Below are 24,310 nucleotides of genomic sequence, written 5' to 3'. Positions count from 1 at the left end.
TACTTACATAATTAGTCGCATTCGGAGGTGATCGTTATGCGGGGGTCCACTGTATTGTGAATGATTCTAATATTTAATATGTATTTGATGCTAGTAACTATTTTTTGTTGGTGCCAAACTTACAGCTTCCCTTGTAATGCATGATTGTTTATTAAATTGTAAGTTGTTTTATTCGGGTATGTTTTATTTTCCCCTTTCGAGCCATGTATTTAGGGTTTATTGATCAGAGATTAAGTTAAACAGTACATTGACATTTTTTACCCTTCTGGAGGGTCAAGCCCCTGGTAAGGTGCCTGCTGCTCAATTTTCAGGTCAAGCTACCCTAAGAGCCAGTACTAATCAGGATCAATACCTTATTATAGCTATCCTGTATTATCTCTCACAGGGTTTTTCCTGCTCTAACCCAAATTCCATATCTCCCCTTTATCCTGAAACTTAAGCTACTTTTATCTCTTCCACTGTTAAAACAGCAGATGGTGGCAGCATATTTCTGAGCGAATAGTGCTACCATTATTTCTCTCAAATTCTAGGAATTTCCCCTTTTTATTTGTTTCCCATATTCTCATACTTTTGTCCACTACAAGTCTCCACCTGAGGGAACAGACAATACAGCATCATTTGGTGATCTGCTGAACCTAGGGTGGGAATGCAGTTTCCACCCCAGGGTGGGAACTGCATTTCACTACCACATCTCTCATATGTGTGGAGTGTGAAGGCCTGTGACTGGTAAGGATAGAAAATTATTCCTCTATAGAGAAAGAGGGCAAAACATACTGAGAGAGCCTTCCTTTCATATTACCCTCTGCAATGATTGGTTTCACAGGGAACTCACACTGTCAAACTAAATAACCCACACCAGAGTTGTAGCTGAACAAAGTACTGTACCCTAAGTGAATTATACCAAAAATAAATTGTCAGTCTTGCATTCACTTTTAACATACTACTACTGCTGCTCACCCTCATAATAAGCCACTTCTCTACAGTGTATAGAAATATACCTAGTTGGATGAATCTTATTAGAGCCAGTTGGCCCAGCAGTTAACATACTGAGCCTGTGAGTTTTAGGATTCACTCGCCATGGGTTCAATCCCCACCCATTCCATTAGTTGATTCCTCTTGTACTTTTTACATACATGTATACATACATACATACAAAGTACTGAATAAAGTATTTTGTAAATATTGTGAAATCACAGGTTAAAAAGGAAAGCAGAGTGTACCAACATACAGTTTGCTTTGAAGACATGTAAGTACAATGTAGTCTTATACATCTACAGGAGGACGAAGCTTCACAACGCTTCACTTTACTTCATTTCACTAATGCAGCAGCAGCTTTCAGTTACGCCCAGTCTTCATTCATTCCAGCTTCCTACACTAAATATATTCATCACTCACTCTAAGCTAAGTATGAAAATATCTGAAGGTATGTAATATGCTATAGGTAGTAGGTTGGTAGGCAGCAACCGCCCAGGGAGGTACTACCGTCCAGCCAAGTGTAAAACGGAAACCTGTAATTGTTTTACATGATGGTAGGATTGCTGGTGTCTTTTTTCTGTCTCATAAACATGCAAGATTTCAGGTATGTCTTGCTACTTCTTCTTACACTTAGGTCACACTACACATACATGTACAAGCATATATATACATATCCCTCTGGGTTTTCTTCTGTTTTCTTTCTAGTTCTTGTTCTTGTTTATTTCCTCTTATCTTCATGGGGAAGTGGAACAGAATTCTTCCTCTGAAAGCCATGCGTGTTTTAAGAGGCAACTAAAATGCCGGGAGCAAGGGGCTAGTAACCCCTTCTCCTGTATAAATTACTAAATTTAAAAGGAAAAATTTTTGTTTTTCCTTTTGGGCCACCCCGCCTCAGTGGGATACAACTGGTACGTTGAAAGAAGAAGGAGTAATATGTGTACTGTATATGATTTTTTTAGGCCTAGCTCTGTTAATCACTCAATATATGTTAGTGTAAATATATTATCAGGCTTTTATATGCATTTGAAAATGAAGAGGTTATGTTCCACTTTACTGAAGTTTTTGCTTTTCAGCAGTAGCCCAGAACCTAACCTGCTTTATAAGCAGGGCCTGCTTCAACTGCTAGAGGTTATGAACACCAGTCTTTAAGTAAACTGAATACACTCAGTCAAGACTGTATTCTAATCCCTAAAATAGGGATTAAAGGAAAATTTTTACCATATATACACTGAGAGACATACACCTCTCTGAATGTACACCCTGCCAACAAGAACAAAGTTACACTTACAAAGCACATTAATTCTCAACACTATTACTTTGGAAGGTCGATTACTATTAGCCACGGCCTTGCAGGTATAGTTGCCTTCCAGATCCATTGTTACTTCGTCTTTTTTAATATAATTCCACTTGGATAAACTGGTTTCATTTGCAAGGATATTCAAATCTGAAAAACATGAAAAATGTCATTAATCACTTAAATATCTTTAACTAAATTTTTATAATGTTTAACATGAAATCAAATTATTTAATTCTCCTCTGAGTAGTAGACTGGTAGGCAGCAACCATTCGGGGAGGTACTACCGTCCTACCTTGTGAGTGTAAAAAGGAAGCCTGTACTTGTTTTACACGATGGTAGGATTGCTGATGTCTTTTTTCTGTCTCAAAAACATGCAAGATTGCAGATATGTCTTGCTACTTCTACTTACACTTAGGTCACACTACACATACATGTACACGTTTATGCATACACACTCATCTGAGTTTTCTTTGAATTTTTTATTTATTTATTTATTTATTAATTTGAACATGATACATTGAAGCACAAAAAAAATACAGTGGTTAAGTGTAACATGCCAAAGTCCCTTGTATGAGGAGCATTATGGGCAGGCTTAAAATTAACTTAAAATTAACTAAGCAATGATATATTCAGTGGTAAACATTACTGTAAACAGATAACAATTAAGCACAAATGAGTATTTCAAGGACAGTTCATATGGTCATTTACTGTGTTGCTGAGCATTCAGTAGAATGGAGTATTCTGTTAGGTAATGTAATTAAAAATAACAAAGTTTAATTGGGTCACAGGTTAAGCATTTATGAGACACAATTATTCAGTATTTATTTAGTTGTGGGTGATTTTTAAGTAGAGACTTGAATTTATAAACTGTTGTATTCTGGGCACCTCTGCAAAAACAGTGATTATGTGTGAGTGAGGTGAAAGTGTTGAATAATGATTAAAAGTATTTTCTTTTTGGGGATTTTCTTTCTTTTTGGGTCACCCTGCCTCGGTGGGAGACGGCCGACTTGTTGAAAAAAAAAAAATTAAGACTAGAAGGACACTCTTAGTGAACGAGTAACAAAGGCATGTTATATGCTATTTAATGTGTTTCTTATACAGTAGTATAATTTTGAAGAAAATATCATAGATAAATATCATAGATAAATGAAAAGGTAGTAGGTTGGTAGACAGCAACCACCCAGGGAGGTACTACCATCCTGCCAAGTGAGTGTAAAACGAAAGCCTGTAATTGTTTACATGATGGTAGGATTGCTGGTGTCTTTTGTCTGTCTCATAAATATGCAAGATTACAGGTACGTCTTGCTACTTCTACTTACAATTAGGTCACACTACACATACATGTACACGTTTATTTATACACACTCATCTGAGTTTTCTTTGATTTTATCTTAATAGTTCTTGGTCTTATTACTTTTCCTTTTATATCCAGGGGGAAGTGGAATAAGAATCTTTCCTCCGTAAGCCATGCGTGTTGTAAAAGTCAACTAAAATGCCGGGAACAATGGGCTAGTAACCCCTTTTCCTGTAAAGATTACTAAAAAGAATAAGAAGAAGAAAATTGTCAAAGTGGGAAGTCTGAATGTGCGTGGATGTTGTGCAAATGATAAGAAAGAGATGATTGTGGATGTTATGAATGAGAAGAAACTGGATGTCCTGGCTTTAAGTGAAACAAAGCTGAAGGGGGTGGGAGAGTTTCAATGGAGAGGAATAAATGGGATTAGGTCAGGGGTTTCAAATAGAGTTAGAGCTAAAGAAGGAGTAGCAATAATGTTGAAGGATAAGCTATGGCAGGAAAAGAGGGACTACAAATGTATAAATTCAAGGATTATGTGGAGTAAAATAAAGATTGGATGTGAAAAGTGGGTTATAGTAAGCGTGTATGCACCTGGAGAAGAGAGAAGTGTAGAGGAGAGAGAGAGATTCTGGGAAATGTTGAGTGAATGCGTGGGGAGTTTTGAATCAAGTGTGAGAGTAATGGTGGTTGGGGATTTCAATGCTAAAGTGGGTAAAAATGTTATGGAGGGAGTAGTAGGTAATTTTGGGGTGCCAGGGGTAAATGTAAATAGGGAGCCTTTAATTGAGCTATGTGTAGAAAGAAATTTGGTAATAAGTAATACATATTTTATGAAAAAGAGGATAAATAAATATACAAGGTATGATGTAGCACGTAATGAAAGTAGTTTATTAGATTATGTATTGGTGGATAAAAGGTTGATGGGTAGGCTCCAGGATGTACATGTTTATAGAGGGGCAACTGATATCGGATCATTATTTAGTTGTAGCTACAGTTAGAGTAAGAGGTAGATGGGAAAAGAGGAAGGTGGCAACAACAAGTAAGAGGGAGGTGAAAGTGTATAAACTAAGGGAGGAGGAAGTTCGGGCGAGATATAAGCGACTATTGGCAGAAAGGTGGGCTAGTGCAAAGATGAGTAGTGGGGGGGTTGAAGAGGGTTGGAATAGTTTTAAAAATGCAGTATTAGAATGTGGGGCAGAAGTTTGTGGTTATAGGAGGGTGGGGGCAGGAGGAAAGAGGAGTGATTGGTGGAATGATGAAGTAAAGGGTGTGATAAAAGAGAAAAAGGTAGCTTACGAGAGGTTTTTACAAAGCAGAAGTGTTATAAGAAGAGCAGAGTATATGGAGAGTAAAAGAAAGGTGAAGAGAGTGGTGAGAGAGTGCAAAAGGAGAGCAGATGAAAGAGTGGGAGAGGCACTGTCAAGAAATTTTAATGAAAATAAGAAAAAATTTTGGAGTGAGTTAAACAAGTTAAGAAAGCCTAGGGAAAGTATGGATTTGTCAGTTAAAAACAGAGTAGGGGAGTTAGTAGATGGGGAGAGGGAGGTATTAGGTAGATGGCGAGAATATTTTGAGGAACTTTTAAATGTTAAGGAAGAAAGGGAGGCGGTAATTTCATGCACTGGCCAGGGAGGTATACCATCTTTTAGGAGTGAAGAAGAGCAGAATGTAAGTGTGGTGGAGGTACGTGAGGCATTACATAGAATGAAAGGGGGTAAAGCAGCTGGAACTGATGGGATCATGACAGAAATGTTAAAAGCAGGGGGGGATATAGTGTTGGAGTGGTTGGTACTTTTGTTTAATAAATGTATGAAAGAGGGGAAGGTACCTAGGGATTGGCGGAGAGCATGTATAGTCCCTTTATATAAAGGGAAAGGGGACAAAAGAGATTGTAAAAATTATAGAGGAATAAGTTTACTGAGTATACCAGGAAAAGTATACGGTAGGGTTATAATTGAAAGAATTAGAGGTAAGACAGAATGTAGAATTGCGGACGAGCAAGGAGGCTTCAGAGTGGGTAGGGGATGTGTAGATCAAGTGTTTACATTGAAGCATATATGTGAACAGTATTTAGATAAAGGTAGGGAAGTTTTTATTGCATTTATGGATTTAGAAAAGGCATATGATAGAGTGGATAGAGGAGCAATGTGGCAGATGTTGCAAGTATATGGAATAGGTGGTAAGTTATTAAATGCTGTAAAGAGTTTTTATGAGGATAGTGAGGCTCAGGTTAGGGTGTGTAGAAGAGAGGGAGAATACTTCCCGGTAAAAGTAGGTCTTAGACAGGGATGTGTAATGTCACCATGGTTGTTTAATATATTTATAGATGGGGTTGTAAAAGAAGTAAATGCTAGGGTGTTCGGGAGAGGGGTGGGATTAAATTATGGGGAATCAAATTCAAAATGGGAATTGACACAGTTACTTTTTGCTGATGATACTGTGCTTATGGGAGATTCTAAAGAAAAATTACAAAGGTTAGTGGATGAGTTTGGGAATGTGTGTAAAGGTAGAAAGTTGAAAGTGAACATAGAAAAGAGTAAGGTGATGAGGGTATCAAATGATTTAGATAAAGAAAAATTGGATATCAAATTGGGGAGGAGGAGTATGGAAGAAGTGAATGTTTTCAGATACTTGGGAGTTGACGTGTCGGCGGATGGATTTATGAAGGATGAGGTTAATCATAGAATTGATGAGGGAAAAAAGGTGAGTGGTGCATTGAGGTATATGTGGAGTCAAAAAACGTTATCAATGGAGGCAAAGAAGGGAATGTATGAAAGTATAGTAGTACCAACACTCTTATATGGATGTGAAGCTTGGGTGGTAAATGCAGCAGCGAGGAGACGGTTGGAGGCAGTGGAGATGTCCTGTCTAAGGGCAATGTGTGGTGTAAATATTATGCAGAAAATTCGGAGTGTGGAAATTAGGAGAAGGTGTGGAGTTAATAAAAGCATTAGTCAGAGGGCAGAAGAGGGGTTGTTGAGGTGGTTTGGTCATTTAGAGAGAATGGATCAAAGTAGAATGACATGGAAAGCATATAAATCTATAGGGGAAGGAAAGAGGGGTAGGGGTCGTCCTCGAAAGGGTTGGAAAGAGGGGGTAAAGGAGGTTTTGTGGGTGAGGGGCTTGGACTTCCAGCAAGCGTGCATGAGCGTGTTAGATAGGAGTGAATGGAGACGAATGATACTTGGGACCTGACGATCTGTTGGAGTGTGAGCAGGGTAATATTTAGTGAAGGGATTCAGGGAAACCGGTTATTTTCATATAGTCGGACTTGAGTCCTGGAAATGGGAAGTACAATGCCTGCACTTTAAAGGAGGGGTTTGGGATATTGGCAGTTTGGAGGGATATGTTGTGTATCTCTATACGTATATGCTTCTAAACTGTTGTATTCTGAGCACCTCTGCAAAAGCAGTGATAATGTGTGAGTGTGGTGAAAGTGTTGAATGATGATGAAAGTATTTTCTTTTTGGGGATTTTCTTTCTTTTTTTTTTTGGGTCACCCTGCCTCGGTGGGAGACGGCCGACTTGTTGAAAAAAAAAAAAAAAAGTCTATATTAACCTAAAATAAGACATTTAATGTGCCCAAGAGTTAGTCACAAACGTATGAGCAGCCCAGGCACACGTGTCTGGTACCAATGATTTCCGAGCGGATGTATGAAACCCAGGGAGAAATTTCGCCAAAAAGAGTGCTTGAAATCCAAATTGTACGATTTCTGCACCGGCTGAAAACCAGGGGTCCTCTGCATATGCAAAACCGCTAAACATAATTTAAAGTGAAATCTCTTTTGTAGAAGGTAGAAACAAATTGTATTATGTAGAGGTAAAATCTAAATTCTAGAACCACAACAGTTCAGAATGATTAATCTAACTGTTATGACAAACAGGCTAATGTCTCATCCAGGTTCAGTCCAAACATTATCCCTGAAACAAAGATCCTGGAATTTCAAAACTTATCATTTTAACAATAGGACAATAACAGGATACAGTTAGCAATATATAAGGTTGCTGAATACCAATAATACACTACCCACTAGTAGCTGCCAGTCTGAATATTATACAAAATAAATACATCATTTTTTAAATCCTTTCACTATGTATTATTTGGCTACAGTCTTGCATAAGGCATAAAACATGATCCAGAGGACAGACATGAACCTGCCAATGAAAGGTTTGTAGTGGCAATCTGCTCAAAATGTGCCATAAAACAATGGAATAAGCTAAGCTCTCACCAGCTCAGCAATGACAGTTAATTCAACTATCAGAAAGGTTCACTAATTATGTATGATGAAAGCACTGAGTTAAAGGGTTGTAAAACTGTATGTATAATTATTCTTAAATGCTGTACTGTACATGGAAGTAACTGCAAAGGTCATGGTCATCATTCCACCTGAACAGACAATGAATTTCACATGTTAGTTTATTTTTTAATTTAATAACGTGAATATCTTAGAAGGATGACTTAATAAAGAATTTATTTAAGCTGAGGGAGAAACAGAGAGGGAAAGTGGAAAGTATAACACCATTTTTTGTATAAGTTAGTTTAATATGTTTATTATGCACCCCATACCCATCCTGTGGGCGGTAGTCAAAAGATTACAGAGGTACATAATGGGTCCAGGGACTGGGCCTCAAAGTTTTGATAGCTGAGCAAGTTACAGAGGCAATGAATTCACAATTTACAAAGGTAATGAACTCACAATTTACAAAGGTAATGAACTCCAGGTAGGTCTAGTCACAATCATTACAAGTTACAAAGGTATTTACAGATTACAGAGGTACACAATGGGTCCAGGGACCGGGCTCCAAAGTTTTGATGGCTGAACTAGGTACAAGGTAATGAACTCACAAGTTACAAAGGTAATGAACTCACAAGTTACAAAGGTAATGAATACTGTAAGAATGGTTACTTACGTTTATACATGGCTGCAATCATGAACAAATTTTAGAGTAATGAGCAATTCACACTTCCACACCCGGTCACAACTGTAGTGAGTTATTGGTGCAAATGTTGATTGCTGAGTCTCTCTCTCTCTCACACACACACACACACACACACACACACATACAAATTCATACACACACACACATAAACACACACACACACACACACACACAAACTCATACACACACGCACACACTCATACTCACACACACTCATACACACACTCACACTCATACACACACACACTCATACTCACACACACACGACACACACACACACACACACACACACACACACACACACACACACACACACACACACACACACACACACACACATGCACACATGTGGTAATGCTTTATTTACAGCTAGCAAAGTCAGGGTATTTCTCCAGAATGGTCTGTAATATACCACTGTGGATAAAATACTTAGCCATTTCTTGAACACTTCTGAGTGAGTTGTTTCTAAATTCATTAATTTTATCGCACTCCAGTACATAATGACGCAGGGTGTGACAATAATCCATCTGGCAAAGTTTACATTTCGTTTGGTCTACATCTGGTGGTGGTATAATAAGATGAGAAGTAAGATTTATAATAAGAAGCAAGTTTGTGTGTCCAAGTTTTTAATTCATGTGTTTAGGTTAAGTTTGTGTGTTTAGGTTAAGTTTATGTGTTTCAGTTCATGTGTCTAAGTTGTGCCCGGTAGGGTGTGGAAGAAGTATCCCTCTCCCACAAGGGAGGATTATCTACTCCAAGAAGATATAAACCAAGTTTTCCAATGGGCAATGGAAAACATTATGATGTTCAATGAGGACAAATTCCAACTACATGTACTCCCTTATGGAAAACTAGACCAGAGTATACTACAAACTCTGATCATACAATAGAGCAGAAAAATGTGAGGGACCTGGGAGTGGTAATGTCTGAGTATCTCACTTTCAAGGATCACAACAGTGCCATGATCACAACTGCAAAGAAAATGATGAGATGGATAATGAGAACGTTCAAAACAAGAGATACCAAGCCAATGATGATCCTTTTCAAATCACTTCTCTCTAGGCTGGAATACTGCTGTACATTAACATCTCTTTTCAAAGCAGGTGAAATTGTAGATCTAGAGAGTGTACAGAGAACCTTCACTGCACATATAAGTTCCATCAAACACCTCAACTACTGGGAACACTTGGAAGCACTTGACTTGTACTCGTTGGAACGCAGGCAAGAGAGATATATCATATTCTACACTAGGAAAATCCTAGAAGGAATGGTCCTGAATCTGCACACAGAAATCACTCCCTACGAAAGTAAAAGAATGGGCAGGTGATGCAAAATACCCCCAATGAAAAGTAGGGGTGCCATTGGTACACTAAGAGAAAACACCATAAGTGTCCAGGGCCCAAGACTGTTCGACAGCCTTCCACCAAGCATAAGGGGAATTACCAATAGGCCCCTGGCTGCCTTGAAGAGGGAGCTGGACAGATACTTAAAGTTGGTGCCTGATCAGCAGGGCTGTGGTTCGTACGTTAGACTACGTGTGGCCAGCAGTAACTGCCTGGTTGATCAGGCCCTGATCCACCGGAAGGCCTGGTCGTGGACCGAGATGCAGGGGTGTTGATCCCCGGAATACCCTCCAAGTAGACTCTCTCATAAAGGAGGAATATCTACTCTCCCACAAGAAAGAGAGGATTATATACTCTCCCACAAGGAAAGAACATCTATTCTTCACAGGGAAGGAATATCTACTCTCCCACAAGGAATATCTACTATTCCACAAGGAAGGAATATCTACTCTCCCACAATGAAGGAATATCTACTCTCCCACAAGGAAGGAATATCTGTTCTTCCACAGAGAAGGAATATCTACTCTCCCATAAGGGAGGGACTATGTGCCCTTCCACAAGGGAGGGACTATGGGCCCTCCCACAAGGGAGAGACTATGGGCCCTCCCACAAGGGAGAGACTATGGGCCATCCCACAAGGGAGAGACTATGGACCCTCCCACATGGGAGAGACTATGGATCCTCCCACAAGGGAGAGACTATGGGCCCTCCCACAAGGGCGAGACTATGGGCCCTTCCACAAGGGAGAGACTATGGGCCCTCCCACAAGGGAGAGACAATGGGCCATCCCACAAGGGAGAGACTATGGGCCCTCCCACAAAGGAGAAAGTAGGGGCCCTCCCACAGGGAGATACCACTGCTGGAGATACCACTGCTGGAAATACCACTGCTGGAGATACCACTGCTGGAGATACCACTGCTGGAGATACCACTGCTGGAGATACCGCTGCTGGAGATACCACTGCTGGAGATACCACTGCTGGAGATACCACTGCTGGAGATACCACTGCTGGAGATACCACTGCTGGAGATACCACTGCCTGATGTTGATCTGTATGTAAACGTGGCCTCGGAAATTGCCACACTCACATACATCCTCATTAGCAATGCTCGACAAAATTTACATAGCTCTAACCTCTGGATCGTTTCCTCTGTTTATTAGTTATGCTTCCAGGCTTTACAAAAAAATTTTATTCCCACCAAAAAATAGAAGATTTACTGCTATGCAATATTGTAATAACTGTATAAATAATATCAGCACATTTGTGAATGCATTTGTTCACTCTTGAACATCGCCAAAAATCGAACATTTCTGCTAATTTGAGCACAGTTTCAAGCCATTTTCAGTAATAAAACCAATCAAAATCATTTCAATTTCTGTAATATATCTTCCACTCTATGAAATGAGACCAAGAAACTGCGAATACAACTGTAAAAAACATACGAAAAAATACTGCAAAGTTACTGCTTTATTCCAAAAATACGGATGCAGTTTTTTTTTCTCATTACGCACTGCGTGCTGCAGGATTTGTTTTATGTGGTGCACACTTACACATAGATGTATTCTCTCATATTTAGGGCCAAATGTACCACTCACAGCTTATCTGATGAGCTCACTCATATAAGCTGTGCGTAAAACTAAAGCTAGGACCCTGGCTTCAAAGCCATAGAACTATGGGACAGACCCTCAAAGGGTTAATTTCCTTTATTTTCATACCCTTCCAAACTTGTTCACCAACCTCTGCAATTTCTCATCTGACTCTCCCAAAAGTACAGCATCATCAGCAAAAAGCAACTGTGACAGCTCCCACTTTGTTTTAGATTCTTTATCTCTTAATTCCACACCTCTTGCCAACACCCTGGCATTCACTTCTCTTAGAACCCCATCTATAAATATGCTGAATCATGGTGATGTCATGCATCCCTGTCTAAGGCCTACTTTTACTGGGAAATAATCTCCCTCTCTCCTACATACTCTAATCTGAGCCTCACTATCCTCATAAAAACTTTTAACTGATTTCAGAAACTTACCACCTATTCCATACACTTGCAACATCTGCCACATTGCTCCCCTATCCACCCTATCATATGCCTTTTCCAAATCCACAAATGCAACAAAAACCTCTTTACACTTATCACTGTAAACACTTGGTCTACACACCCCCTACCTTTCCTAAAGCCTCCTTGTTCATCTGGGACCCTGCTTTCCATCTTCCTCTTAATTCTCTCAATAATTGCACATAGGGGTCATACCATGCAACATCTGTAGAAAATGGGAGGTAATCATACATGATTCGAGGAAGGGTCACTAATTCCTTGACTGAAGAGCCCTTCAGTAGGATCAGGCTTCTTCCTTGAAGGGTAGTTATAACATAAAAAAAAAAAAAACAATGATGGTACATACCATTGAGGATGTTTGTGGCTGCAGAGTGTGAAAGTTGAACTTTACTGTAGCTAAACTTGCTGGCTCCGCACATCAAATAGAAGTCATCGTTAACAATAACAGTGAGAGTTTTGTTTTGGTACACCTGACTTATTTTGTTCTGTACTGTATATTTAAAAACATAATTGCCACCAATATCTGAAATCAAGGCATCTTTTTAGTATTTTTTTATTGATATGATTTTTATTATTATTATTAGAGCCTCTCCTCACTTAACAACGGAGTTCCATTCTTAGCTAAGACCACGTGGGTAAACAAATTCGTCACTAAGTGAGGAGCATCATACTATAATGATAGTGGATTTGTGTCAACTATCTTTGATGCTGTTTCAATGTCACCTTTGCACCATTTATAACATTTCTGGAATATTTTTAAATATTTATACAGTAGTGTACTGTATATTGTAATAAACAGAATAGAGGAATTCAGCTCTAATATGCATTATTTAGGCATGCATAATGGTCAGAGAGCCCGTCATAAATCCAAGGCGTCAGTAAACGAGTACATCACTAAGTGAGGAGAGTCTGTACTCACTTTAAACTGTACTACTCTTTAATCTCTCCTTCCTTTTCTTATTGTACATGTGCATGGGGATGTATAGCAGCACTATGACTTCACTGTCTAAAATCCTACCATACCTGTGTCTGGCATCTGACACAAGCATGCTACAATTTATACTTAATGAGTTTAGAGCATTTATAGATCATAGAAAATCAGTTACAATTAAAGTGTCAACCTTCGATAAATGGACACATTTGAGTGCAAGGAGTATGGCAAACAGTTCTGTTTGAAGGGTAGAGGCCCAGTCATTGATGCATGCTCCAATTTCTTTATGAGAGTCATCACTCTGTATGACAACAGCAGCATTACCAGCTGCACCAGTGGATTGGTGAGCAGAACCATCAACATAAATAATTTGTGTAAGAGTGTGCTGTATGACTAAATTATCAATACAGCTAAAGGAATCCTGTTTGGCTTCAAGGCAAATCTTTGGTTGTCATTTAAGAATTTTTTTTGGGTGGAAATGATGGGATGGTAGTTTGGAATGGAGTAATATCCCATGGAGCAGGGAAGTGCTGCTGTTGCCTTACTTGACATAGACCATGTATCTGGTTCATGCTGAGGTCAGTTCCAGTTTTTTTGATCAATTTGGAGGGATGTTCACCAGTGCTGAAGAAAGTTTGGAGGGCATCGATGCAAGAGTTTGAATGGACTTTCCCAAGCACAGTGACTTCAATGAGGACATTTCTTTCAGTAACATGATCTCTGATGCTTAGAATATCAAGTTCTTTCTGCATATTTAAAATTTTGGCAGTACAAGGGCATCCTAGGATGATCCTCATTGCTTCATTCAGCAATTTTTCCAGCCCTTCAAGCTTCCAGTCAGATGCAAGAGCAAGTAGTGGCGCAGCATAATCAACCAATGATCTAATATAAGCAAAATACATTATTTTCACAATTTTAACATTAGCACCATACCTGGAATAAAAGCCTGCCACAGCTCTAAGTGCTCTCAGCCTTTCTTTGTATTGGCGACAAAGTCTCGTTACAACAAGTCCAAGTAATGAGACCTCAAAGCCTAGATACGTGTATCTGGTTACATATTCAAGTCATGACCCATCATGCAATTGGATCTGGCAAACTGTGCCTCTCTGTCGAGGAGAACACCTGTTGAGTATCTTTGTTTTCTCAGTAGAGATTATCAACCCCAGGTCCTGACATGAGGCTAGTACATGGTTGAGGATCAACACTTACAAATACTATATGCATCTTTGATATTCTGAATATTCAACTCAGCTTGAGTAAAGTTCTGTGCAAATAAAAGGACCAAAAATATGTAACTCTTTATCAGGAGATTCCAAATGTTCCTTATCTGCCAACTGCTTCAGCAATATTGTTAAAAACACACCCTACAAACTTTGTGTAATTTTTGAAAGATTGAATATAAGTGTTGTGCTCATTGGATTTGTAACCTACAAATCCAATGAGCACAACACCATTAAAAGCTATGAGGCAGAACCCATAGCTGATCACCCACCTTACTTTTCTCTACTCCCTGCAAACTCAAATAGGTATCCTGTAGTATATGGTACCTTCCTTGTTCCCCAGGCACACACATTTTCTGCAGCCAATCTAAAAATCTATCACCATTTCATCATCTTTAATGAATCTCTGCATTAATATTATTTAAGAGATTCAGTAATTCTCATGAAAATTAAACACTCTTAGAAAAAGTGTAAAGCAGCTTATAAAAGAACTGTATCGGCTAGTTCTTAATTTATTAACTGGAAGAATTTAAAAAAAAAATTATTTAAATATAAGTAATTTTTAGTTACTAAAAGTATTATCCAGAGGGCTGAGGAGGTGGTTTGGAAATTAAGAGAAAATGAAGCATAAGATGACTAAGGGGATATAAATCAGTAATGGAGGAAAGGCAGGCATTGGGTTCAAGGGACTTGGATATCCAGCAGGTGTATGTATGTTAGATAGGAGTGAGAGGAGGCAAATGGTTTTTTGGGACTTGATGAGCTGATGGAATGTGAGGAAGGTAACATTTTCCAAAGGGATTCAGGGAAACTGGTTAGTTGCACTTGAGTCCTAAAGGTGGAAAATACAGTGCCTGCACTCTGAAGGAGGGCTGGGGATATTTGCAGTTAGGAGGAGCATCTGAGCTGTAGTATCAGCACACTCAGGCAAGAAAGTGATGGAGTGAGTGATGGTGAAAGTGTTTCTTTTTTGTACTGCCCTACCTCAGTGGGAGATGGCCAGTGTGTTATAAAAATATGATTTCACTTTGCCCTTATGCAAAATATAACATATACTGTATAACAGATATATTAAAGTACTGTATTATCTTAAAAACAGAACCAACATTTGGTGAGAGAGTTATGGCAAGAGACAAGGAGAGCTGCAGTAATAGGCTCAGTGTGTAACTAAGGCAGAATATTATGTTCCCCTTGAAGTGCAATGAAAGATATTTTAACCAGGTTTAAAAAATTGCTTAAATTATAATAGTAAAATAAAATTATTATATTTTAACACACTAGCCATCTCCCACTGAGGTAGTGTGATCCATAAAAAAAGAAGGAAACACATTCAGTCATTCATTCAATCACTCTTGCCAGAAGCATGCTGACATCACAGTTGTGATTACCTGCTGAACTGCAACATTCTCACCCCTTCCTTTAGAGTGCAGGTACTCTACTTCAGACCTCCAGGACTTGAGTCTGGCCAACCAGTTTCCCAAATCGCTTCATAAATGTTACCTTGCTCACACTCCAATAAAATTATAATTTTATTAAAAAAAAAATGGTAAAGTTTAGTGAGAGAAGTTTACAAACATCTAAAGACTGCTAGGGAAGTTAGTAAAATATAAAATTTTGGATTTAGTGAGAGTTGCTGTTAAACAATATCTGACACAGCAATGGGAATTTATTCATACCATTAACATAGACAATACTCTATCACTGTACTTAAGAATTTTATGCACTATACAGTAGAATCCTTGTATCCACGGATTCGGTTTCTGTGGTTTTAGTTTACTGTGACCCAAAAATATGCCTTAATTTTGTTTAATGATGGCTCCAAAGAACAAAAGTAGTGATGGTGGTAGTTCTACAAAGCCTTAGAGAAGCCGTGAAGTGCTTCCCATCAGTGAAAAACTAACAGTTCTCCACTTATTGTGCATAATTTATCAATTAAACTTTTTCAAAGGTATGACTGTAAACGGAAAACGCATTGTATATGGTTTGCTACTATCCACAGTTTCAGGTATTCACAGTAGGTCTTGGAATGTATCGCCCACAGCTACAGGGGGACTACAGTACTATATTTCACAATGCATAATCATACTGCCAATTCCAAATGCAGCAAATAAATAACATTGTACTGTATATACTTACCACTCATGATTACGTCAACAGTTGCATTTTTTGATCCATACAAATTTTTCATATCACAGAGCAAAATTCCAGACTGGTGAGGACGGTAAGCAATTGAAAATGTTATGCGGTTACCAGGAGCAGAAGTGGAATTCCCACGGTCTTCATACTGAAAGTTGAAGATACAATTATACCATTATTATAAAAGACACTTTTAATATTCACTTTAATTATCCAAATAGTCTTCAAACTTGCATTAGTTTTAATTTTCATTACTTTACTAATGCTGCACATTTATTATAATATTTTATTTTTTCAACGTCCCGGCCGTCTCCCATCGAGGTAGGGTGACCTAAAATGAAAAACTAAAGTTTTCCTTTTTATATTTAATAATTTATACAGAAGGGGTTACTAGCCCCTTGGTCCTGACATTTTACTCGCCTCTTACAACACACACGGCTTACAGAGGAAGAATTCTTTTCCACTTCCCCATGGAGATTAAATAATATCAGTATGTAATCATTATTAATTCTCCATGGGGAAATGGAAAAGAATCCTTCCTCTGTAAGCCATACATGTCAAAAGAGGAGACTAAAATGTCAGGGGAGGAGGTACAGTGGAACCTCGGTACTCGAACTTAATATATTCCTGAAGGCCGTTCGAGTGCCGATCCGTTCGAGTATCGAACAAATTCTTCCCAACCAATTTTCTTTTTGGTTGGCTATTATCACTAGTCTTCGTAGGCCCCATGGTGACTTATTTATACAAATAATATAAAAAAATGTGAAGAAACACGAAACAGTTAGAGCAAAGTTCTGGCAGGTCGTGTTTATTTGGTCAAGTGCTGAGCTTTGTTCGAGTAGGGAGCTGTTCGAGTACTGAGGTTCCACTGTATTGCCATCTATTACTCTAATGAACTTATTATTATTTTTTTTTTATTATCACACTGGCCGATTCCCACCAAGGCAGGGTGGCCCGAAAAAGAAAAACTTTCACCATCATTCACTCCATCACTGTCTTGCCAGAAGGGTGCTTTACACTACAGTTTTTAAACTGCAACATTAACACCCCTCCTTCAGAGTGCAGGCACTGTACTTCCCATCTCCAGGACTCAAATCCAGCCTGCCGGTTTCCCTGAACCCCTTCATAAATGTTACTTTGCTCACACTCCAACAGCACGTCAAGTATTAAAAAATATTTGTCTCCATTCACTCCTATCAAACACGCTCATGCATGCCTGCTGGAAGTCCAAGCCCCTCGCACACAAAACCTCCTTTACCCCCTCTCTCCAACCTTTCCTCGGCCGACCCCTACCCCGCCTTCCTTCCACTACAGACTGATACACTCTTGAAGTCATTCTGTTTCGCTCCATTCTCTCTACATGTCCGAACCACCTCAACAACCCTTCCTCAGCCCTCTGGACAACAGTTTTGGTAATCCCGCACCTCCTCCTAACTTCCAAACTATGAATTCTCTGCATTATATTCACACCACACATTGCCCTCAGACATGACATCTCCACTGCCTCCAGCCTTCTTCTCGCTGCAACATTCATCACCCATGCTTCACACCCATATAAGAGCGTTGGTAAAACTATACTCTCATACATTCCCCTCTTTGCCTCCAAGGACAAAGTTCTTTGTCTCCACAGACTCCTAAGTGCACCACTCACTCTTTTCCCCTCATCAATTCTATGATTCACCTCATCTTTCATAGACCCATCCGCTGACACGTCCACTCCCAAATATCTGAATACATTCACCTCCTCCATACTCTCTCCCTCCTATCATGTATTAATACCACTTGCTATAGTGATGAATATGGAAAAAATATTTTTGCAAATTTTACTGTAAAAAAACTTAAGACTCCTATAACAATCGGTGCCATATACCGGATGCCTCATGCAAACATCCTAAATTTTAGTGATAGATTAAAAACACTAATAACAAGCAACCAAGTGAACAAGCACCACCTTTTCTAGCCAGAGACTTCAACATTGTCAGTGACACTAATTATGCCTGTGGCTCAGCATATTTACAAGTCCACCCCCACACAACACTACAAGCTTTACAGAAGCTGTAACAGTTCTGGGTAGTGTTCAGTGACTTTATATGAGTATATATGTGATAGAAAAATAGTAATAAACATTCTTTAGTGTTGGTTTGTGTAAACATGTTTTGTAAACAATATAATGACTGTTTGTACGGTTATTGTGTAGCATACAACGAGTGAATATACATTCAATATACCTCACATTAGTCTCACAGGCCAAAAAATTACTTGAATGAAGAAAGAAAGGAAGGAAGAAGTCATGGACCCGGGAGGCCTGGTCATGGACCGGGCCGCGGGGGCATTGATCCCCGGAATAACCTCCAGGTAACCTCCAGGTAAGTAAGTAAGTAAGTAAGTAAGTAAGTAAGTAAGTAAGTAAGTAAGTAAGTAAGTAAGTAAGTAAGGAAGGAAGGAAGGAAGGTAGGTAGGTAGGTAGGTAGGTAGGTAGGTAGGTAGGTAGGTAGGTAAGAAGAGATGAGAGGATGGAAGGAAGGAAGGTAGGTAGGTAGGTAGGTAAGAAGAGATGAGAGGATGGAAGGAAGGAAGGAAAGAAGGAAGGTAGGTTTGTGGGGAGGAAGGGATGTATTGTGGAAGGCAGTGAGGGTTAGTGAGTGGTGGTATGATGCATCATTGTGACACAAGACACACTGGTGACTCAGCATATTTACAAGTCCACCCCCATACAACCACAAGCTTTCAGAACCTCTTATAGTTATGGGAACCTGTCCAGTGACTTGGTACCTGAGGTATTGATAGAAGGGGATTCCCCTTCCAAACAGTAACTAATCCAATGTCTCTCCTCCTCCAGTCTTCCATACACTAAGAAGAATCGCCAATAAAGGTAAGTGTTATGCTGTTAATGTTTCATTAATCATTTCCCATTGTATTGTTTATGTACTACATCTATATTTCATGTAAAAATATTTTTTGTTTTAATACTTCTGGGTGTCAGGAACGGATTAACTGTATTTACATTATTTCTTATGGGGAAAATTGATTCAAAAATCGTCTTTTTCGATAACCGTCGCACTTCCAGGAACGGATTAACGACGATAAATGAGGGACCACTGTATTTCATACAGAGTATTTGTGTCTAAACAACAACTGACCATCAAAGCAAAAGATCTACTATAAAACATCATTATCATACCATAAAAACTGTGAAAATTAAAAATGGAAAAAAATGATAAATACATAGAATTCCTGCAAGCGGCAGCACTTCATGTTGCCATCAGGTGAGCGACAATCGCCGACTTTGTGGCCTTATATCTCCGTAAGTACTGACTAAAATTTTTTCTTACATAACTTTATGCAAAAATAATGTCCCCTTCATTTAAAAAAAAAAAAAAAAATTCAAAATATTCGGAGCACTGGGCAAGAGAACGAAGAGCTATGTTTGGATAGTTAAGGGGTTAAGAAAGCAAAAGGCTTGACAAGCAGTGCAGTGCAACATCCCCCCAATGAAAAACAGGGGCTCCATGAGTACACTAAGAGAAAATACAATAAGTGTTAGGGGCCCAAGACTTATCAACTGCCTCCCAGCATACACAGGGCGATTACCAATAGACCCCTGGCTGTCTTGAAGAGGGAGCTGGACAGGCACCTAAAGTCAGTACCAAGCTGTGGTTCGTACGTCGGTTTCCGTGTGGTTAGCAGTAACAGCCTGGTTTATCAGGCCCTGATCCACTGTGAGGCCTAGTCATAGACCAGGCTACAGGGGCATTGACCCCTGGAACACCCTCCAGGTATACTTCAGGTAAGTGCTCCTCGATTTATGATGGGGGTTACATTCAATGAACCCACCGTAAGTTGAAAATAGCCTATGTCAAATATGAATACAGTGGTACCTCCTAGGAGGAGGTACCACTGTAGCCATTGGCTGGTAGACCTAGTTAGTAGGTTGGTAGACAGGAACCGCTGAGGAAGGTACTACAATCCTGCCAAGTGAGTGTAAAATGAAAGCCTGTAATTGTATTACATGATGGTATGATTGCTGGTGTCTTTTTTCTGTCTCATAAACATGCAAGATTTCAGGTACATCTTGCTACTTCTACTTACACTTAGGTTACACTACACTTGCATGTACAAGCATATGTATATATATAAACACCCTTCTGGGTTTTCTATTTTCTTGCTAGTTCTTGTTCTTATTTCCTCTTATCTCCATGGGGAAGTGGAACAGAATTCTTCCTCCATAAGCCATGCATGTTGTAAGAGTTAAAAAGAGAAACTTTTGTTTTTCTTTTTGGGCCACCCTGTCACGGTGGGAAACAGCCAATTTGTTGAAAGAAAAAGAAGTGGTACCTCAATATTCGAACTTAATGCATTCCAAGAGACTGTTCAAATAGTGAGTTGTACAAATACTGAATCAATTTTTCCCAAAAGAAATAATGTAAATTGGATTAATCCATTTTTCATTAATCCACACTAACAAACGTTTTTCCATTTCTTCAATTATCTGTGGCCTTTTCACAGCAAGAATTTTCACTCCTCTCACCACATCAACCCCTTTCATTGCCTCTTTATTTTTCAATAAGGATGATATGGTGGATTTTGCCATACCATATTGAGTGTCCAGGTCTGATAAACATGTTCCACTTTCCCACTTCACAATGAGTTCTTTTTTCACTTTAATTGTTGTTCTCACTGCTTTCCTTTTAGGCTTGTTTGGCTCACTACTCTTTTTTGGGGCCATGATTACTTATTTTCAATGAAAATATTTAAAAAAAAGCACACAGAAAAACAATGAAATACCAAAAAGTTTCATGGAGAATGTACAAACAAAAGCTGACAAGAGACTAAGCAAGTGATGCTTTGTTTTCATCCAGATGGATCGTTTTGTTTAGGTCGAATATCACGGCTACGTCCGAATACCAAGTCAAACTTTTCTCGAAAAAGTTGAGAGAATATCAAGTTGTACAAACACATGGGCATACGAATATTGAGGTTCCACTGCATAAGATAAATAAGAAAATAAATAACTACCATCACTGAATAAGTAAATAAACAAATACACGTAATTTCATGCACTGGTCAGGGAGGTATACCATCTTTTAGGAGTGAAGAAGAGCAGAATGTAAGTGTGGGGGAGGTACATGAGGCATTATGTAGAATGAAAGGGGGTAAAGCAGCTGGAACTGATGGGATCATGACACAAATGTTAAAAGCAGGGGGCGATATAGTGTTGTAGTGGTTGGTACTTTTGTTTAACCCTTTGACTGTTTCAGGCCCCTCTCTGAAACTGTCATTCTATGTCGCTCAATTTTTAAAAAAAAAAAAATTATTTTTCTTATGAAATGATAGAGAATCTTTTCCCGATGGTAATGACACCAAAAGTTCGAAATTTGGTCGAAAACTCATGGAATTATGCTCCCGCGAATTTAGCAGTCTCGGCGACATATGCGAATTGGCGATTTCGCTGACTTTGAGCCCTATTTTCAGCCAATTCCATTGTTCCAGTTGACCAAACTCATAGCTATTTCTTTACAACTCCATTTTATCTATCAGCTGAGTATGAGAAACCTCCCATTTACTAATTTGGACTACCCAATATGGTGGTCAGAAATTGGGAATTTGGCCAATTTCACGCAAACTAAAAAAGATGCCAATTTCAAAAAAGGGTCCAGAATAAACAAGGTAGACATTCGTGGCACTAAAATAACATATGCTCTGTTCATTAGTCACATCTCTAGGCCCCTCTTACATTATTATTGCTTTCTATTTTGATTTTTTATTCATACAAAAAAATACAAAATTTACTGTTATGCAGACTACTGGATTATTGTAAAAATGGTATAAATAATATCAGTGCACTAGTGAAAGAATATTAGACTCCTCAGTTGACGTGTATTGGATGTGTGGTGTGATTTATTTACTCCTGAACATTGGTAAAAATCGAACATTTCCGCTTCTTTGAGCTCAGTTTCAAGGTCGTTTTCATCGTCAAAATAATGAAAATCATCTCCATTTCTGTAATATGTTTTCCATTTTATCACCTAAGACCATGAAAACGCGAATACAACGATAAATACTATACGAAAATACACCTCAAAGTCGGCGTTTTATTCCAAAAAAACGATCAGTTTTTTTTTCTCATTACGCAATGTGTGCTGCAGGATTTTTTTTATGTGGTGCACACTGACCACACAGACCCATTCTCTCACATGTGGGCCTACCAGCTTTCTCCCGCTTGATTTGAAGCCGCTAGAATTATTGAGTATATATACGTCAGAAACATTGGCTCGTAAGACGTATTTATAAGTCGAAAACAGTCAAAGGGTTAATAAATGTATGAAAGAGGGGAAGGTACCTAGGGATTGGTGGAGAGCATGTATAGTCCCTTTATATAAAGGGAAAGGGGACAAAAGAGACAGTAAAAATTATAGAGGAATAAGTTTACTGAGTATACCAGGAAAAGTGTACAGTAGGGTTATAATTGAAAGAATTAGAGGTAAGACAGAATGTAGGATTGTGGATGAGCAAGGAGGTTTCAGAGTGGGTAGGGGATGTGTAGATCAAGTGTTTACATTGAAGCATATATGTGAACAGTATTTAGATAAAGGTAGGGAAGTTTTTATTGCATTAAGTGAATGTATAGGAGCCTTTGAACCAAGTGAGAGAGTAATTGTGGTAGGGGACTTGAATGCTAAAGTAGGAGAAACTTTTAGAGAGGGTGTGGTAGGTAAGTTTGGGGTGCCAGGTGTAAATGATAATGGGAGCCCTTTGATTGAACTTTGTATAGAAAGGGGTTTAGTTATAGGTAATACATATTTTAAGAAAAAGAGGATAAATAAGTATACACGATATGATGTAGGGCGAAATGACAGTAGTTTGTTGGATTATGTATTGGTAGATAAAAGACTGTTGAGTAGACTTCAGGATGTACATGTTTATAGAGGGGCCACAGATATATCAGATCACTTTCTAGTTGTAGCTATACTGAGAGTAAAAGGTAGATGGGATACAAGGAGAATAGAAGCATCAGGGAAGAGAGAGGTGAAGGTTTATAAACTAAAAGAGGAGGCAGTTAGGGTAAGATATAAACAGCTATTGGAGGATAGATGGGCTAATGAGAGCATAGGCAATGGGGTCGAAGAGGTATGGGGTAGGTTTAAAAATGTAGTGTTAGAGTGTTCAGCAGAAGTTTGTGGTTACAGGAAAGTGGGTGCAGGAGGGAAGAGAAGCGATTGGTGGAATGATGATGTAAAGAGAGTAGTAAGGGAGAAAAAGTTAGCATATGAGAAGTTTTTACAAAGTAGAAGTGATGCAAGGAGGGAAGAGTATATGGAGAAAAAGAGAGAAGTTAAGAGAGTGGTGAAGCAATGTAAAAAGAGAGCAAATGAGAGAGTGGGTGAGATGTTATCAACAAATTTTGTTGAAAATAAGAAAAAGTTTTGGAGTGAGATTAACAAGTTAAGAAAGCCTAGAGAACAAATGGATTTGTCAGTTAAAAATAGGAGAGGAGAGTTATTAAATGGAGAGTTAGAGGTATTGGGAAGATGGAAGGAATATTTTGAGGAATTGTTAAATGTTGATGAAGATAGGGAAGCTGTGATTTCGTGTATAGGGCAAGGAGGAATAACATCTTGTAGGAGTGAGGAAGAGCCAGTTGTGAGTGTGGGGGAAGTTCGTGAGGCAGTAGGTAAAATGAAAGGGGGTAAGGCAGCCGGGATTGATGGGATAAAGATAGAAATGTTAAAAGCAGGTGGGGATATAGTTTTGGAGTGGTTGGTGCAATTATTTAATAAATGTATGGAAGAGGGTAAGGTACCTAGGGATTGGCAGAGAGCATGCATAGTTCCTTTGTATAAAGGCAAAGGGGATAAAAGAGAGTGCAAAAATTATAGGGGGATAAGTCTGTTGAGTGTACCTGGTAAAGTGTATGGTAGAGTTATAATTGAAAGAATTAAGAGTAAGACGGAGAATAGGATAGCAGATGAACAAGGAGGCTTTAGGAAAGGTAGGGGGTGTGTGGACCAGGTGTTTACAGTGAAACATATAAGTGAACAGTATTTAGATAAGGCTAAAGAGGTCTTTGTGGCATTTATGGATTTGGAAAAGGCGTATGACAGGGTGGATAGG

At 38.9% G+C, this 24,310-nt stretch overlaps 1 protein-coding gene across 4 annotated transcripts in view; it reads right to left on the bottom strand.

The window, feature by feature from the left end:
* The window catches only part of LOC128694154 (vascular endothelial growth factor receptor 1), a 598,057-nt gene that overhangs the window by 118,779 nt on the left and 454,968 nt on the right, over window positions 1-24,310 (bottom strand). For all 4 annotated transcript variants that reach the window (XM_070093509.1, XM_070093512.1, XM_070093510.1 and 1 more), the window contains exons 13-15: window positions 16,199-16,346; window positions 12,258-12,434; window positions 2,264-2,419 (exon numbers count right to left, since the gene is read on the bottom strand). In XM_070093509.1, coding sequence (XP_069949610.1) covers window positions 2,264-2,419; window positions 12,258-12,434; window positions 16,199-16,346 — 481 coding nt within the window. The remainder of the gene's footprint in view (window positions 1-2,263; window positions 2,420-12,257; window positions 12,435-16,198; window positions 16,347-24,310) is intronic.

Source organism: Cherax quadricarinatus, chromosome 43 (assembly GCF_038502225.1).
Source record: "Cherax quadricarinatus isolate ZL_2023a chromosome 43, ASM3850222v1, whole genome shotgun sequence".
Lineage (NCBI taxonomy): Eukaryota > Metazoa > Arthropoda > Malacostraca > Decapoda > Parastacidae > Cherax > Cherax quadricarinatus.
Note: the sequence above shows the minus strand (reverse complement) of the source record. Positions and strands in the feature narration are given on the sequence as shown.